This window comes from Saccoglossus kowalevskii, chromosome 3, assembly GCF_978046115.1.
Source record: "Saccoglossus kowalevskii chromosome 3, keSacKowa6.1, whole genome shotgun sequence".
NCBI classification, from domain to species: Eukaryota; Metazoa; Hemichordata; class Enteropneusta; family Harrimaniidae; genus Saccoglossus; species Saccoglossus kowalevskii.
In genome coordinates this window covers 33,307,935-33,327,703 of record NC_140643.1, presented here as the reverse complement: position 1 = coordinate 33,327,703, position 19,769 = coordinate 33,307,935, and the positions used below count along the sequence as shown (strand labels likewise).

Here is a 19,769-nt window from a genome sequence, read left to right as displayed (position 1 = left end):
ACATTCAGTCATTTTGTATCTGATCACTAAATGAGAATTTTTCCGTATTGATAGATATTGCTCTGGCATTAATCACAACAAAATGGTTATTTGGGGCCACTTTGAGTACATCTATATATCTATGATATATAATGGGTATATACAATTTAAACATAATCATTCAAAGCATGTCAGAGACATGGCTCTAGAACTGCATTCATTAAAACAAAAATTCCACCAGTCAGCCATCATAAATTCGATCTGAAAACATAATGACGTGCATCAAAGACCAATAATGTCTATTTTCTGTCCACAAATGACCGAGATCCGGTTCCAGAATGCCAAAAATAATTTGATGATTTTTTAGTACAAAAATGGCCACCATTCGGTCATTTTGAATCGGATCGTCAAACCAATACATCTGTATCTCTTTTAAATGATGTATAATATGTAACATTTGAACACTATCAGTCAAAGCATGTCAGAAACATGGCACAAAAACCGCATTCATTAAAACAAAACGACCGCCAATCGGCCATTTTGAATTCAATCAGAAAAACAAAATTACGCGCATCAAAGTCCCATGATGTCCAATATCTACCCGTAAACGGCCGAGACCCGGGTCCGAAATGCCAGAAATGCTTGATTTTGATGATTTGGCAAATGTTTCGCCGATCTTGTATCAGATCGTGAAACAATTTGATGTGCAGATGTATACCATTATGTATGTGTAAATATAATCGGTCCATGCATGTCTAAGATATAGGCTAAGACGCACGCAAACACGCACATAGAGGTCAAACCATAAGTCCCTGTTTTCAGACTGCGCCCGAACAGGAACTAATAATGTTAGAAAGGGAGGAGGAACCAGAGAAAGAGAGAGAGAGAGGCAGGGAGGGAGGGATGGAGAAGAGTACAGGGCAGTAGGTAAGAGGTGGGGGCAAACGGGACGGAGGAGAGGAACAACCCTATTGGTTTGATGAGGTCACTCAGTATGATATTGATTTGAATATACTTGAAATAACCATTTGATCGCATGCATTAATCAGTCAGGGTATAATTGTACACTTTTGGATGAATGAGAATTCAACTAAATCATAGTTAGCTACACCATGATATCGATGATTGCTCTAAAGATGACAAGATCCATTGCCAATTCAAGTTGTTTAATATTTAAAACTACACCAATGGTTAATGGGATTCCTTTCTGTTATAGGCGATATAATCATTCAGGCTTTAACAGCTGTTGACATAGATGCAGGGGCCGCTATTACATATGCATTGGTTGGAGGCGATGATGCTCCTCCAAATTCAAAATTTTACTTAGCTGGAAACATTATAAAAACTTCAGCCTTCCTTGACTACGAAGACCCAGTCGTTATAGGCAGAAACTACCAGTATGATCTCATAGTTACGGCAACAGATGTAGGGTCGCCATCGGTTGCTACAGCAACTGTAAGAGTAAAGGTAGGAATCAAATCTCACGTATTAAATATTTCCATTCAAGTATGTGAATAGTCTCCATATACCCTCGCAACATCTTAAACTCACGAATCACCATAAATATTGTACTGCTACAATTTTAACAGTACAGTGCACGTTTTGGGTGAGGTAATTAGAATACAAAAAACAATTAGAAAAAGGCAAGCCTTGACACGAAGTTATCAAATACAATGAGACCTGGTAATAGACGTACTACGTATTTCATTCGGAATAAGCTCGTCACAATCACAACTCAAAACACGTTTTAATAGGATATTGAGTGTTGTATTTTTTGGGGATTTATCAAAAAAAATAGAAAAAAAACAGAATCTGTAAATAATACTTCTTGCTTACCATGACCAATAAAGAAACACATTAATTTAGATTTTAGCTTTCTGATTAGGTTTAAAACATAAACGGGCGGTAGTCGTCGCGCCACGCATGCGTAAGATATATGGGTCTCATATAAACAAAGATGGCGACTTTGAGTGTTGCGCAGATCAACGAGTACAAACGCATTGGATTGTGGGAAAATCTATGGTTGTCAACATAAATGTAGCACATGCGCAGCGCGACGACTGCCGCGGTATAAAACCGACAGTCATGACTGTCAAATGACGTAATATCACAGTGGCGAGGCGAATATAATCCGCTTTATACGTAAGATGTTATTTATTTTGTCAAGGTGACCAATAGGAATGAGTACTCTCCTGAGTTTACTGTTACTTCCGGCACGTTCGATTTCGACGAAGGAGAAAGCATTGGATCCTCAGTGGTTCCATCTTTGTTGGCCACAGATTTGGATAATGGAGTTGATGGCGCCATAACGTTCAGTATCACCGGAACCACCCCTGGTATGTGGAGATCAAGCTATCTATGTCACATGATTGTTCCAGAAAGTTTTTTTTTTTACAATCACATTATAGTCGATTATTCATTAATGTTTGTAATCAATCAGAATCGAACGAGACGTTCGACCGACAAATGGAATTAATACGAGACTGGTATACATTTGGTCCATTGCAAAACACAATCGCACTTAATTTAGTCGAATAAAAACAAACATTTTAATCCGTAAATTGTAAATTTCTGTACCTCATATTGTAAATCAATGATTAATTTGGTTTTTCATTGTGTCTACATGTGTATGTGGTATTTCCATAACAATCAAAACTGTCCGTTTTCTTAGCTGCTGGGTGCGACTTTACGATATTTCCGGACACTGGTGAAATCATTACTCTTGGAGAATTCGACTATGAGGCTGGCCCAACTTCTTGCACGCTAGTAATACAAGCAGTGGACAACGGCGACACACCGAAGACGGCATCGCCTTCATATACCGCAACAATCAACATCAATAATATCAACGACAACGAACCATTTTTCACACCAACAACACTAGCACTTGCAGCGATTTCCGAAAACCATGACACCGTGACTGCGATTGCCTCCATTTCGGAGCTTGCTGCAGGAGGTGATTTCATGGTTGATGATCTTGACACTGTTCTACCGGATTCCACTTATTGGTTCGCTTCCGGCAATGATCTTGGTTTATTCACATTTGATGGCTTAGATATCAAGTTGACTCAAACTATAGATTTAGATAATCCGGTCTTCAATCCGAGTGAATACACTTTGGTGATAGGTGTTAGTGATGGGGATGTACCGCCATTGACTGGTTATGCGACACTCATCGTGGAGGTCACACCAGAAAACAACCATAATCCGTTCATTGACCATATCGACCCTGGTGGCACAATACAGGTACTAACATTTTTCAATTGTACGTTCATTTTGTTTCAATATCGAGTTTCATCCATCGTTATTGCTGTTGTTGTTGTTGCTAGCAAGTAAATATATTTCTATTTAAAGCCGGAGAGTCGTCACCTGCGCACGCTTGGGAATTGAGTCCCAAGCAACGATAACGACACATCCTAAAAACGCAAAGGCTCATGGGTAGGCGCTTGTTTGTAAACAACTTGAATGACACACTATGACCATCTGACGCATGCGCAGGTGACGACTTCCCGCTTTAATATATTACGCATTATTAATTCACATACAGATAAACGAAAATGATCCAATCGGAACACTGTGTGCAACAGTATATGCTGAGGACAGAGATGTTGACGACATATTGGCGTATGCTATATTTGGTGAGTAATTCGAAATAATAAATAATTTACTTATCTATTCATGATGAATTCTACGCTTATAATACATTTCCATGTGCTTCACCTTATTTCAGATGGGAATGTCAATAATTATTTCGAAATTGACTCGTCCACTGGAGAAATACGAGTTGCTAATCAAGTAGATTATGAAGCGATAGCACCTAATGTTAATATCGATCTGAGGGTTACAGTTACTGACCTTGGCGGTGGAATGGTTACGGCATCTGTTCCGTTGCTGATACATAATCTAAATGACTTTGACCCTACTTGCACTACAACTAGTTTTTTGGAACTTATATCTGAGACTGACCCTGCTGGCACGACGGTAAGTTGTTTACTTACTCACTTCAACTAGTTTTTTGCAACTTATGTCTGCTGGTAAGATGTTTACTAGAAGACCACACATACTATTCTAAGAATTCCCTATTCAAATTTAGTAAAATGACATCTTCGTATAAAACAATATACAGGGATCCTACATTTATAGCGAATAGATTTATTTGACGGGGTGTAACCATGGTAACCCTTTCACAACCAAATTATGGTCAACGATTTGCTAGATACGTAATTTCTGTGATCATGGTAATTTAAACTAATGTACGGTTGTCGATGCTTTCAGATTGCTCAGCTAGACTGCAGCGACCTGGATCCAGATACCACGTTAACGTACACTATAGTGCCATCGACCCCTGATTTTACTGTAGACGCCACTGGACTAGTAACTGTTGCCACAGGTAGGATTGTGATCTAATGGGAGACGCTTTTGATCGGTCTTGTGTGGTTAACCCGACGGATTGTGTCATTTATTTGTATAAATATGGCTAACAACATGTTGAATACTGTTGTATAACAACTGGTGATACACCTACATACGAGTATCGCATGGGACGATGGTTTGTACTTTTCACTACTGACTATCGGAATCGAGTATCGCCATAGCCATAATAACTTAGCATACACAAAGATATATTATATCACATGAGCGACTTCAATGGCTCGCATGACGTGTTTATTACGCCACTTTATTATGTTGAACACTATATTTTCATTATTCAATTCATTTCAGGTAACAGCATCGACTATGATTTGCAGTCTGTGTACAACTTCAACGTTGAGGTAACTGATGACGAGGGGGGGTTGGAAATTTGTAATATCATTGTGCAGATTCAGCCGGAAAACACAGACACACCAGAGTTCATACCGGCATTTTGGTCAATTGGGCCCATACCTGAAGACACGGACCCCAGCACATCGATAACACAAGTGTCTGCCACCGATACTGATAGTTATCCTCTGGGCGTTCAATTGTACGAAATCATAACTGGTTAGTAACATTTGACTACCACAGGACATTCGAAACATTCATATTTAGGATGTTTATGATTATGGTACACATCGTTTGTTTTAGTACCTTGAAACTGAAATTAATGAAAGGTGCCCGATAAATATGCATTCTCGTAGTGCATTCTCGTGGATGTATCATCACACGATCCTTTACTTCACCCACAATAACACGTATACTGTATATTTCGTACCGACAGTTTTGGGGTCTACGGGAACCGATGTTACTTCAGACGTCATCTTCGACATAGACCCGTCAGATGGTACGATTTACATTGCGGCACCCCTGGATTACGAGACTGAGACATACTACGAGGTAGAAATAAGGGCCACGGACGGCGGTGGGGAAACTGGAATTGGAGTACTTACAATTGACATTGGTAACGAGGACGACAACTACCCTTTATGTGCTTTCGACTCCCTTATTCGTTCAGTTCCTGAGACTACAGGTGAGCATAAACGGACACGGTACTTACATATGTAGTAAGGTAATGAACACTAAAAAGTGGCACAAAGTGTCACGAGGTTTTAATTATATAAAATTACGAATACGCTTAATATTTTTATTATTTTAAATAAATACTATTATAGTTATATTTAATAATTTAGTGTTATTGATTCCAATATATGACCTAAGTAATAAGAATTAACTATTTTATCAAAGTATTCGAGTGAAATAAATTGTTATGACGATTATAACCTTTCTCTGCGCATACTTTAATTAATAACGGCTACTAAATTATGTATTTTTACTTTCAGCAACTAGCAGTATAATTGTATCTGCAACAGATCTTAGTTGCACCGATGCAGATGGAGATACTTTGTCTTATACGTTGACACCCTCTTCACCATTCAGTGTGGATTCGTCTGGATACATTACTTTAACAGGTTACTATTCCTATTATCTTAATTCAAAATAAACTGCCATAAACTTAGAAACCAATTTAATCACGAAAGTTTTACTATGATTGAAACTCTGAGTAATTTTTAATTTAGCCCAGACCATATCATGGAGCAATTGGGAGAACTTCAAACCTCGAGGACAATATACAACTAGCAAATATTTGTAGTTGTGAACCATCACTGTTTTACTATTGTTATAATTGTTCCAGGTTCACTTGACTACGAAACGGCAAACGCATATGGTTTGAATTTACGCGTTAGTGATGGTGGTGGACTTTACACTGATATCCCTATATACGTAGATGTAATCAATGAAAATGACAGTCCTCCAGTGTTTGCTAGCAGCACATATCCTGTTACGATACCGGAAGATACAGCGGCAGGAATTGATGTTATTCTTGTCACTGCGCAGAATTTTGACGACCCCACCACCCCTGAAGGACAAATTACTTATTCAATTATTAGCGGTGACCCGGATGGAAAATTCAGTATTGATGCAAACTCTGGGCAAATAAAATGTCTTGGCCAACTTGACAGAGAAACAGAAGCGAGCTACAGTCTTGTAATAGAAGCAAGTGATTCGTTGTCAGTTGATACGACAACAGTCGTAGTCACAGTAAGCGACGTAAATGATGAAGATCCTCAGTGTACCGAAACATCATTCAGTATTGAGGTAGAAGAAACTCAAACAAGTGGCTATAACATTATGCCCCTAGGCTGTTCTGATGGTGACCTTGGTGACACGCTGACATATAGTCTACTGGTAGGAGACAGCTCTGTATTTAGCGTCTCGACCGGGGACTTGATTTTAACTTCAAGTCTAGATTACGACTCAGGACTAGCAAGGCAGTACGATCTTGAAATAACTGTTGTTGATTCAGCCGGCCAATCACATGTCATAGAAGGGACTGTGCATGTGAAACATGTTAATGAGGATGCACCAGCATTTCAACCAACGAGTGAGTATATTTGTAGATTGATTCTTATCACCCGTATAGCTCACATCTGTTTTGCGTATTCATTCATGTAGGCGACCATTCGCAATTGTTGTTGTAAGTGCATTAACGCCACGGCGCCACATCCAACTTTATTTACGTTTATTTTATTTCAAATTGGATACTCACAATCTGTGTCTAATTTTAAGACAAATTAGGGTGTTATATTGACCAATATACTTTGTTAAACTCGAAATATGCCGAATCAAATACTTCAAAATCAAATCACATGCACACCCATGTTACTCGCCATACCCGAATGCACACATGTACAATGCAATGCTACATGCATTTAAATAATCCATTTATTGTTCATGTTTTAGGTCTGTATTCTGTTGATTTTGAAGAGAACCAAACACCGGATACACTTGTGATTACGGTTGTTGCCACAGATACAGATTCTGATGACACTGAAGACGGTGTAGTTACGTACAGCTTTGCAGCCTCGTGTACCGTGGATTGTGCCATGTTTTCAATAGACCCTGCGAGTGGAGAAATATCGAACTCACAGGAACTCGATCGCGAGCTCAATGATGCGTACACCTTAGTGATTGAGGCTGCTGATGACGCGTTCACTGCAACTGCTACTGTGGAAGTCACCATCATCGATGTGAACGACAACACACCTATATTTGCCAATGATATTATAGAGTATGACAATTAATTATTCAAGTTGTGGACGATTTTGTATTTGTATTTTGGATCGATTATAATGACTATATTATCGCGCTGCAACTGAAAACAGTGCTTTCCGAATTACGAAAAAGAATGTTTCAAGGACTGTTTCGTTTCACCATCGTGTCCCATCACTAACGATTTGAATGCCTCATTATTTATTTACAGGAAAGATATCGAAGAAGGTCAAGGCGCAATTACACTTGTCGAATATATAACAGCTGTGGATAGTGATGACCCTGGAACAGATGACAATGGCGTTGTTACATATTCTATTGTTGGCGAGTAAAATACTACATTATATATATTCTTACAAACGAATACTATTCCTTGCATGCTCGATTGAGTAAGGGGTTGACGATGAAGAACTATGTTTATTTTCGAATCTCAAACAGTTGAATCGGATAACCAAGCTCAATTGATATTATTAGCTAATTACAATTTTGTAATGAATTATTAGGACGTTAATCAGACCCTGCCTCAGTCTCATGATATATGAAAATATCAAACTTGTGTTCCTTGCACAAAACCAGAGTTTAAACAATTATATGTTTTCAATTAATTTTAGATGGCAACGCAGATGGACACTTCTCAATAAATTCTTTCACTGGCGACCTTAAGACAGCCCAGAGCTTGGATTACGAGGAAGTGACATCATATGAATTAAAAATAGTGGGCACTGATAGAAATGGCGGTGTGGGATCCCTGAGTTCCACTGTTACAGTTAGAGTTAACGTACTTCCAAAGAATGAATTCTCGCCATCTTTTAGTGAGAACCCAGTTGAGCGAGACGTTTTAGAAGATGTGGATATTGGTGATTTTTTGTTTCTCGTAAATGCAGATGATAATGATGATGGTGATGATGGTGATGTGACATATCAAATGAACATACATCCGAAATTTCGATTAGACCCCTCAACTGGTGAACTATTCTTGAAGGATAAATTAGATCGTGAATCAACCTCTTCATACACGTTGACGTTAAACGCGGTTGATGGCGGATCACCAGCAAAGTCAGGAGCAACTACCGTCATTATAACAGTAACTGATGCAAATGATAACACTCCTGTGTGTAGTCCATCACATATCTCTGTGACATTCCCAGAAGACACGGCATCGATTATAGCATCTCTTTCATGTACCGATGACGATGATGGTCCAGACAACAATAGACTTACTTATACAATAGTTAGTGAAGATGGTGTCGTAGGATCAGGCACAATATTTAGTTTGAGTGGAGACGACGTCGTTTTAGCGACTGGACTTGACTACGAAACAGCAACAGAACATACTTTGAAAATTCGCGTTGAAGACAATGGCCTTTCTCCGCTCAGTGCAACAGTTTCGATTACCGTAGAAGTAACAGGGGTTAATGAGTATGACCCTGTGATTGCCGCCCTTACACCAATAACAATGCTAGAAAATGCGCCAGTTGATTTATCAGTTATTAAGGATATAGACGCAACAGACGCAGATTTGGGAGAATATGTGACTTATGAAATAATTCCTGATGATCCACGATTTTATTGTGATCCCCTGACAGGTGAAATTTCTCTTCTTAGTGAAATCGATGCAGATCCTGGGCCATTGACCATCTCACTTACTGTCAGGGCTACTGATGATGGACTAGTTCATGCACTGAGGTACTCTGAGGCAACATTAACAATTAATGTGGATGACGTAAATGACAATAATCCTGTATTCCTTGACCATTCATATTATTTTATATGCTCAGAGAATTCTGGAATTGGTGATTCTATTGGCACCGTTTCAGCTACTGATGTTGATTCAGGGGTAAATGGAGATATAAAATACACAATTAGTCCGAATGATGGTGTATTCACAGTAGGCTTAACTTCAGGAGTTATAAATGTGGGTGCTGCATTGGATCTCGAAACGACTTCCAGTTATACGTATACAGTTATAGCTACTGACCAAGGCACAGGTTCCCTGACAGGATCATCTTCTGTTACCATAGAAATAACTGGGTATAATGATGAATCTCCTGTACTTAGTGCTGCAGGGCCTGTAGACATTAGAGAAGATGCAGGATGGGGTGACTCAGTGATCACTGTAGCAGCCACCGATGGTGATGCAGGTGTCGATGGTGATGTTGGTTATATCATAACCGGTGGCAGTGATGGCAAATTTAATATTGATTATAACACTGGATTAATATCTGTAGCTGGCATATTGGACTACGAAACAACCACAGCGTACACACTTACTGTCGAAGCAACAGACCATGGTATTGATCCAGGTGCACTGACAGATGATATTACTGTGGTGATAAATGTACTGCCTATTAATGATAATAAACCTACATGTAATCCAGTATTATATGCTGTACCAGTTCAGGACAGTGCTGTGGCTAATGACCCCGTGTTAACCCCGGTATGTGAAGATCTTGATTTACCAGGAGATGTATTAACCTACAGTATGGCGACATCAACATATTTCGATATCGATACTTCTACTGGAGAAATAACTGTCAAATCTGATCTAGCCGTTGCCCCCAGCCCTGTGTACAGTCTCTTTGTAGAAGTAATTGATGATGGCACAGATCCGGGAGCATTATCTTCAACATTTACAGTTGTTATAGAACTTCAAGGTATGTCAGATACAATGCAATCTCTTACAAATTTTGAAAGTTATATTTCATTTTGTTTGACTGTTTTACAATTAAAATTATTCACTTGTTTTACAGGGGATAACAAAATGGCTCCTGATTTCGATAGTAATGTATATATTTTGACTGCGATGGAAGATCAAGCTCCAGGCACTGTAATAACCACAAACACGGTATATGCAGAGGATACAGATGTGGGATCTGCTGGTAAGTCACAGCAAAAATTTACCGCTCCATATAACGCAATGTATACGTGCCAGCCTGAACATCACAATAACTCGTAGAATTGCCTCAGTCTTATTTCACAAACGTAACCATTCGAATGATATCATTATATTAATTAAGTAGGAATAGTGTTATAAAAATTACGCAAACTGTTACATGTTGATCATTTCGTTATGTAATGTCTTCTTCTTGTGTGTGTAAATAGAAAAAATCGATAAAAGCTTTAAGTCAGTTATGTAATGAAAAAATATGTTTTAATATTATTTGATACTGCACATCGATAAATATTTAATTATTTTTTTTATTTATTTAAGGTCGTGTCACATACACTATTATTGATGGAAATGACAGTGGAACTTTTCGTATTAATGGAACTACTGGAGAACTGTTTATAGAGAAATCACTAGATCGAGAAAGGCAAGAAATTTATTATCTGAATGTCAGTGCTGAAGACGACGGATCCCCGTCATATATAACATATGTTGGTGTTGAAGTCACTGTACTAGATGTAAATGACGAAGCACCCATTTGCGATCCTCTGCTGTACACGGCAAGCATTGTAGAAGAAGACCCAACTATACTAACAATTGCCACTGTGATTTGCAATGATAGTGATAAAGCACCAACTGATAACAGCGATTTTGAGTTCGAGATTGGAGCTGGCAATGATGGTACTGCATTTAGTATAACACCGGATACTGGTGAAGTCAAGAATGTTGGTGCTTTGGATCTTGAGACCCAGGAATTTTATCAACTAATTATTCATGCTGTTGATAAAGGTACTCCATCCTTAACAGGTACAGCCACTGTGAATGTACAGGTGACTGGTGTCAATGACAACGAGCCGTATTTTAGTCCGGTCACACAGGGAACCATAGTAAATGAAGCAAATCCACTCCAGGTATCATTCTATCAGGTCGTTGCATATGACGATGACCAGCACCAGGACGGCGCTGTCATGTTCAACATTACTGAAGGAAACGATAACAACATTTTTGGAATAAATTCAGCAACTGGAGAATTGCACCTCGTTAATCCCCTCGACCGAGAAACGCTTGACACACACACGTTGACCATTGAAGCCATTGACCTTGCTACTGACCCAGCCCTCCGATTAACTGGAACAGGTACTGTTATTGTCACTGTGACGGATTCAAACGACGAAGCTCCATTGTGTGACCCAATTGAAGCATATGTATCCTTCACAGAAAATGCGGTGCCAAATGATATAATTACTACTCTCAACTGCACTGATGCTGATCTAGAGCCCCCAAATAACGACTTTACACTATCCATACTATCTGGAAATGATGACAATAAATTTTATCTTTTCCAAAATCAGATTAAGGTCACTGACACACTCGATTATGAAGAGCAACAACAATATGTCCTCGAAATTAAACTAATTGATAAGGGCACCCCAACGCAAACTGGGTATACAACATTAACTATTAATATTATTCCTGTTAATGAGTTCGCACCCGTTTATGAGGAAGACACATACATTTTCGATATATACGAAGATGTATCCCTACGGACCACAGTTGGCTCGGTGAAAGCTACTGATGAAGATTACAACGAGGACTACCACGGAATACCGCGATATTACATAAAGAACGGAAACGATGAGAACAAATTTGCCATTGATCCCGAAACTGGTGAAATTTTCACAATTGGTCTACTGAATAGAGAAGTTACGGCAACATACGACCTACTTATAATGGCGCAAGACAGCACTGCTCTACGGAATGACCAACTGGATGTGAACCAGACAGTAACTATCAATGTCATTGATGTAAACGACAACAAACCAGAGTTTCGTCCGAATGCTTATTTTCAAGTTATCATGGAGACCCTACCTCCAGGATCCACTATTTTAATGGTGACAGCAACAGATGCAGATGAAGGAACAAATGCCGAGTTCACGTTTGAGATTGAAAGTGGTAACGTTGATAACACCTTCTATTTTGATGGCGACTACTTAGTAGTTAATAAGAAGGTTGATTTAAATGTAGCTGTTTTTTATCGATTGACTGTAAATGTTATCGATCATGGCACTTATCCTGGACCTCTTCAAAACTATGGCGTAATAACACTTTTGGTAGATTCCACCAATGAGTATAATCCAACATTTGATCAAGAAGATGACATTTTATTAGTATCAGAAGGAACTAAGATTGGTGCTCACATATACACTGCGATCGCTGATGACTTTGATGTTGGTTGTCATGGAACACTTAGATACATTGTGGAAGATGTTGTTCCTGCAAGTGGTGTAAATCATTTCTATATAGATGAACTGTATGGAGAGATGCTTCTATCATCTTATCTAGACAGGGAAGAACAGTCCACCTATGATGTGACGATTACTGCAATAGACGACAGTTGTAACGACACTACTGACATAAGAACAGACAGTCTCGTAGTGCATGTTGTTGTTACTGATGAGAATGACAACTCCCCTGAGTTTACCGAAAGTGGGTATGTGTTCTACGTCACAGAAAATATTCCACTTGAAACACTGATTGATAGAGTACGTGCAACTGACGTAGACGAAGGCGTAAATGCACAAATAGAATATACTATGGATTCCCTATCGTACACTGACAAGTTCACAGTGGATCTTGATGGGGGTGGTGTTACAACATCCGGGGAACTAGACTTTGAGGAGCAACGCGCATATAGCTTTCTAGTTGTGGCAAGAGATAAGGGCACGGAACCCAGATCAACCATTGTTACTGTAATTGTAAATTTACTAGACGAGAATGATAACGAGCCAATACTCTACCCAGATGTCATGCACGTCGCAATAGATGAAAATGTCGAAGAAGGAACACTTGTGACTCTTATTGACGCTTATGATCTGGACAGCACAACAAATGGAGAATTCATATATGAAATTATTGATGGGGATATTAATGACGCATTTGTGTTAGATCCACTTAAAGGGGAACTATATACATCAAATAATATCTTGGACAGGGAGTACATTGACGTGTAAGTTTTTATTTTACGTATTATGTTAATAAGTTTGTTATTTGATAATAGGTATTTCAATAGTATTGAAATTGCCAGCGTAAATCCCGAATAGCTCAGCCATTAGAGGAACCACTTTTTGCATAGTTCAAGTTGATGTCGTTAGTTCGTAACCCTTCGCTGACTGTTTTCCAAATATTTAAAAATCTCAAGATGCTGCACTTTGGCTAAAGCTTTACAGGGTTAACCAAGGTGATTTACAATTTGAATATGAATACAACAAAAACAATTTCAATTTGCATATGAATACAACCTTAGTGATTTACAATCTGCATATGAATACAATCAAAGCGAGTTAAAATTTGCATACGAATATAACCGTAGTGTTTTAGGTCTGAATATGAGTACAATCGTATCTAAAGTATGCATAAAAAAGTGCGTGTTTCAAATGACTAAGTAAGTTATACTAACGATGGTGTGTTGTGTTTTAGATACACACTAATAATCAAAACAACTGACATGGGAACGCCACCTATGTTCTACACTGGTACGGTCACGGTCACAGTGCTTGATCTGAATGACAACGACCCAGTTGCAAACCCCGTGTTCTATGAAGAAACAGTTTCGGAAGACGTCTCTATTGGAACACAGCTATTGGACATAGAAGCTACAGATTCCGATATACTTGAAAATGGAAATCTCACATACAGCTTCCTAACCGGAAACACAGCATGTACGTAAAACTATGTCTCTAAAATAGCATTACTAGTATGACTAGTAGTCCACATTTTTATTATGTACTTTTAGCGCGTGTAAAATTCCGCTACTTAATTTTAATTATATAATCACAATTTAAACTTAATAAGAATGGTATATATATATATATATAAAGTTTGATTAACGCTGTTTATATGTTTTACAGCACGGTTTTCAATTTACGAGACTACCGGTGTCATTAGAGTAGCAAAAAGTTTGAACAGAGAATCAGTTGACGAGTATACGTTGTATATACTCATTGAAGATCAGGGAGATCCTGTTCGTTCTGCGACGGCGGTGGCAAGTATTTATGTAGAAGACGTGAACGACTCGCCTCCTAGATTCACCCCCAGGAACAGGGCATTCTCGGTGTTGGAAAATTCCCCAGCCGGGGTCGTGTTGGGTAATATGTACGCGGAAGACCAAGACCTTGGAACCAACGCAGAGTTCGAGTTTGCCCTCATAGCGGGTAGTGGCTTTGGAAAATTCAGTGTTAATTCTATAAATGGGGCAGTGACTTTATTAGTTTCAAATTTAGATCGTGAAGCTCGGTCATCTTATCAACTAATTGTTAGAGCGCAAGACAATGGTTCGCCACCGCTATTTACCGACTCTACGGTGACAATTGCCGTAACTGATATAAATGATCATACACCTACATTTGATAGAGCTTTCTACGATGCTGAAGTAATAGAAAACGCCGTACCTGGAACATCCGTTCTGATAGTCCATGCAGTCGATAAGGACACTGGAAACAACGCAGCTCTAACTTACTCCATTGACTCGACCAATGTCGAAGCAAACACATACTTCCAAATAGACTCCGACACCGGTATAATAAGAGTGCGAGACGGTATCGACTACGAAACTTACAAAGAGATTATCTTCGACGTCAACGTCGAAGATGGCGGTGATGTTCCCCTCGCCGATGTTACACGAGTCACAATCTCCGTCGTGGACGAGAATGACAATGAACCAATAATATCACCATGTTTTATAAATAACGAAATATCGTACCTTCATGCAACTTCTAAAGGCATCCTAGCAACATACGCCGCATCGGATGCTGATGCCAGTCAACAAGTAACATTTGAACTGTCACCATCATCTTATGTGTTCCAGATTGGATCCAATACAGGTAACTGAATTCCACGCAATAGTTTTATTTAGCCGGTATTATTACTGCCAATATTTATATAGGAATTTATTAACAAATGTTGATAGGTTTAATCTTCTTAGTACATCCATGGTTTAATGAAGCATTAGATATTTAAAAGGTAATACATGTACGTTGTCTTTACGTATTTGAGATGGAAAGTTTAAAGTTATTTATTGTGCGCATTATACTCCCTGACTCATCGAATCACATAAATGTGACATACTCGTCGACAAAATGTGCGTGGAATTAATATATGAACGTAGAAATAGATGATAAACCAGTGTAGGGTAAAACTACAAGTACATTGAATGGGATATCACTGTATATTGTATGTATTCCATAATTATGTAAGGTATATAACAAACATTAACACAAATGTACTCACTTATCTATTTATTGCACACATACGCCACCTGATACATTTTTTAACATAATTCAATCTTTCATTATAAAGCTTGAAACTTTAATTATTCTATCCAATTCAGGGACAATAACAGCGATACCCGGCGTTGAACCTGCTGATGACGCCAAATATGTTCTGCAGTTATTAGCACGAGACGATGGCTATCCCCAACAGACTTCTGACCCTTGTTTAGCACGTATCGACACGTTCAACCCGTATATTTATATGTTGGACTTGCATATGAGCAGCACCACACAATCCGAATTTGAAGGCAAGAAGGTGCAATTACTTTCTTCACTGAATTCACTGCTGCGAGGACGCGTATCGTCGGCTCGAGTTGGAATATCCCATTTATCAGGAGGAGGGGCAAGTACGGCATCTCGGAGACTTCTTGCTGCCGAGTAAGTTCATGGTCTAAGAAATTACACTTCTCATTAGAAACAAATTAAAAAAAAAAACTGTCAGTAATGATATTCCCACCATTAATTGCATTTAATGTACTTATTGTTCCCAATGTTAATAGTGACCTCGTCATACACGTATATGCCGTAGAAAACTCAGAAGCAGACAATGTATATGGTATTGAGAACGAGAAAGTTTTCTTGACCAATGAATATTTACATTCAATCTTCGCCGCTGATATTTTTGATAATCCTGTAGGAACGCTTAAAGGTAAGTATTCAATACTGGGGAATAACTGAAGTAAACCAGGTATAATTCAAAGCGCGGTAGTCGTCGCGCTGCGCATATGCGAGATATATGGGTCTCATATAAGCAAAGATGGCGACTTTGACTGTTGCGCAGATCAACGAGTACGAACTGAGACGTTTCCAAGCTTTAATTAGGCAATTTTCATGTGACTGGAAGGTATCGAAGAAAACGCACCTACGTCAAACCTCATACTTGTGATTTCCATTTGAAGAACGCATTGGATTGTGGGAAAATCAATGTTTATCAACACAAATGTCGCACGTGCGCAGCGCAACGACTACCACACTTTAACACTTGGAAGTTGTATCCCACAACGAGTGGGAGATGACCTACGTAAGCCAGGAATATGAAAAGTGCATCACACCACATGCTGAAAATAAAAAAAATCTGAACTGAAGTAAACTACGGCCAATTGAACACACATGTAAGCTGAGTATCTTGTACTGTATCTTAATATTTGTAAAATATGGTAGTAATAGTTTGAATTCATTAATTTTATTCCGTTTCTAGAAAATGATATATTTAAAGTGCAAAAATACCCAGGCGAAGACTGGTACCGTACTCCTGAAGGCATAGCTGGACTGACAATGGGAATATTGGGTCTCATCGCCTTATTCACATTACCATGTCTTTGTTACTGCTGTTGTAAGGCAGGTTTATGCGATGGCTGTTGTACTGGGCTTGGGGACAGATGTCGTTCTTGTAGAGAACGGCGACCAAAAAAGTAAGTGTAGTGATATATCACTGTAATTCTAATGTGCTACAATCAAGCTTGCACTAAAAGTGAAAATAGCGGAGTGTTTGTAAGGTGTTTTTTAACACACTCACTTAACGTCGTGCAATTTATAAATGAGCTATAAATCATGTCCTATTGTATCATTGTAGACATGTTTTTATTGTCGCTTGTATATTGTGTTGCATTATGGTAATTTTTTCTATTCAATTGAAAGTCATCTATTCTCACTTTACAGACCAAAGGCTTACAGTGAAAAGAAACCCGCGGCTAAGAAAGGCGCATGGGACAAAAAATCAGACAAATCTGGTAGGAATTATTATAATGTATTCTGATTTCCGCCAGTCTCTATAGAGTTTTATGAAATTAACAAAAAAATTATATCCGTAGTGCGAGTTATATGCATTCACTTTCGCACCATGTAACACCTTTGACAACGACCTGCCTCTGTTTCATTTCAAAGGGGACGGAAATGGTAATGATAAATCAAAAGACAAGAAAGGAACTCAACCCAACGTACTTGGAACATCAGCCGTATGTGACTATTTATTCTTTTTTTTAAAATTATTAGTATAACCTCTTGCATGGTGGAAATTCGTTCGTTCTATTAAATAATGGAAACAAAATCCATTTTTGTATCACAATTATTGGATTCAAAGTTGTTGCTTAAATATTAATTTGCATATTATTCAACAACATTTATTAGTTATTCACACGATAACTATACGCACACATCTTACATGATATGCTCACTATATGCTAAAATGTGAGAAATGAAGTTTGAGCCATATTGACACGACATTTAAAGGGCGGTGGTCGTCGCGCCGTGCCCTGTTCGATATGGGACTCTTAGCGACGTATACAACGCGTGTAAAATATATTGTTTATTTACATGAAATTCGAACACGCGCTGCGCGACGACCACCGCCCTTTAATGGTAGCCAACTTATTAGATGATTTTGTTATTTTTTAGAGCAAAACCGGTCAAGGAGGTACAAGACCAAGTGGAGGTGGCACAAAACCAGGTTCAGATGGCCCGAAACCGGGGGCAGGTGGTACCAAGCCAGGGGGAGGTGGTGCGACCAAACCGAGTCCAGCAGCTGCCGTTGGAGGAGGAAATCCCAATGCTAATCCAAACATCGGCGTTCTTGGGTATCCTGGCTTGAGTGTTGGACCAAACAAATTTCGTCAAGCTGCGGAACAGGCCGCTGTGAATTCCGGAGATCCCACTGCTAAGGGCATAGCGCAGAGAACTGGCACTGCTGCTCCACAGGCTCCAAGTGGCGGTACAGCAGCGCCAGCCAGCTCTGGTAGATACGGAGGGGGCGGGGGTGGAGCTGGTCCTCCAGGAGGTACAGGACGTTATGGCGGCGGAGGTACCGGGGCACCTAGTGCTGGTGGCGGTGGTGGTGGTGTTGGTGGTGGTGGATCAGGTCGATATGATGGAAAAGCGGTTGATCCTGGTAAATAATAGTAAGCTTTCTTCTTTACGACACGCTGGTAACACTTATCATACACTTATTTTAAATTTAATGATGTTCTATAAACGGGTAGCCAATACGCGTATCGCAATATTAAACACAGAAGCATTTTTCAAACACGATGATGCTGTTCTTATTTCTTCGAAATATATCACCTGCGCATGCGCATCTTCTAAAGCACCGCACTCTTGGCATGTTTCAAGACCACAACATTCACCTCTACAAAAAGCGACACAATTTTAGTGTTTAGTTCAGTTCTATCTTATGTATATGTTTCTTTAGCGCTGCTTCAAAAATCAACGCACTCGCTTACTCGGTACTTTGACGCCAGAACATCCCAATCCCCGGCACAGGTGCACAGCCATGAGTTAATTCCATACATCATTATTGTTATTGTCTTCCTTGTTGTTATTTTAGCCACAGGTAAAACGTATGAGTACAACAAGACCACCGGGGAAAGAAGATGGATTGATAAATAACCATGATATAACATTAATTATTAGCGACCAGAAATCACCTTGCTAGGTGGAATATATTTACATCACTCAAATTTTTTATCTGCACTTTGACCTTTCAACTTAATATTTAAATAGCTTTAATCTCACGATTTCAAAGAGAACTGTAAATAAAATCACAAACAAGTTATTTATGTATGTATATGTACTGCTTGAAATGTGTGTCATTTATAGTATATTGTTTCAATGTACTCATATTCTAGTACGCTTTTGTTTGCTTAGTATGTTATATAAAATGCCGACCTAGGATTTCAATGGTTAAAGCATTCTTTGTCCATATATCGACAGTACTTTTTAAACAGTTTATTAGAAACGTAGTCAATGACGACAGTTAATTTTGCTGAAAATATTATTTTTGAAAGAGTAAAATACGCAAAATCATGTCAGAGTAACGTATGTTTCATTCATGCAAACTTTTGTGATTTATATTGCCTGTGTGTGGTGATGGTGTCTGTATGTGTGTGTTGGAGGGGGAGTGGGGGTATAGAAGTGACCCACATCTTTTTATTGTAACTCTACAGTTGCATGGCTTTTGGTTTATGCACTGTTTTCAAGTCTTACATGTGATGTTAAAAACGGACATGACATCTGACACTTCACGTAGAACTATATCAAGTTTAAACACACTATAT

General features: G+C 38.9%; 1 protein-coding gene across 1 annotated transcript; it reads left to right on the top strand.

Annotated features, from left to right (window-relative positions):
- The first annotated feature begins 248 nt into the window (after positions 1-248).
- On the top strand, positions 249-19,529 carry LOC144353857 (protocadherin Fat 4-like). Its single transcript, XM_085497076.1, has 24 exons — positions 249-1,446; positions 2,147-2,315; positions 2,651-3,225; positions 3,527-3,617; positions 3,710-3,960; positions 4,255-4,369; positions 4,702-4,959; positions 5,177-5,425; positions 5,736-5,864; positions 6,089-6,838; positions 7,198-7,525; positions 7,718-7,830; positions 8,118-10,160; positions 10,257-10,385; positions 10,718-13,400; positions 13,871-14,112; positions 14,302-15,273; positions 15,780-16,098; positions 16,221-16,369; positions 16,919-17,132; positions 17,380-17,450; positions 17,605-17,675; positions 18,115-18,604; positions 19,040-19,529. Exons 1-24 carry the CDS (start codon positions 1,174-1,176, stop codon positions 19,099-19,101), a joined length of 10,746 nt encoding a protein of 3,581 aa, XP_085353202.1. The 5' UTR covers positions 249-1,173; the 3' UTR covers positions 19,102-19,529.
- The last annotated feature ends 240 nt before the right edge of the window (positions 19,530-19,769 follow it).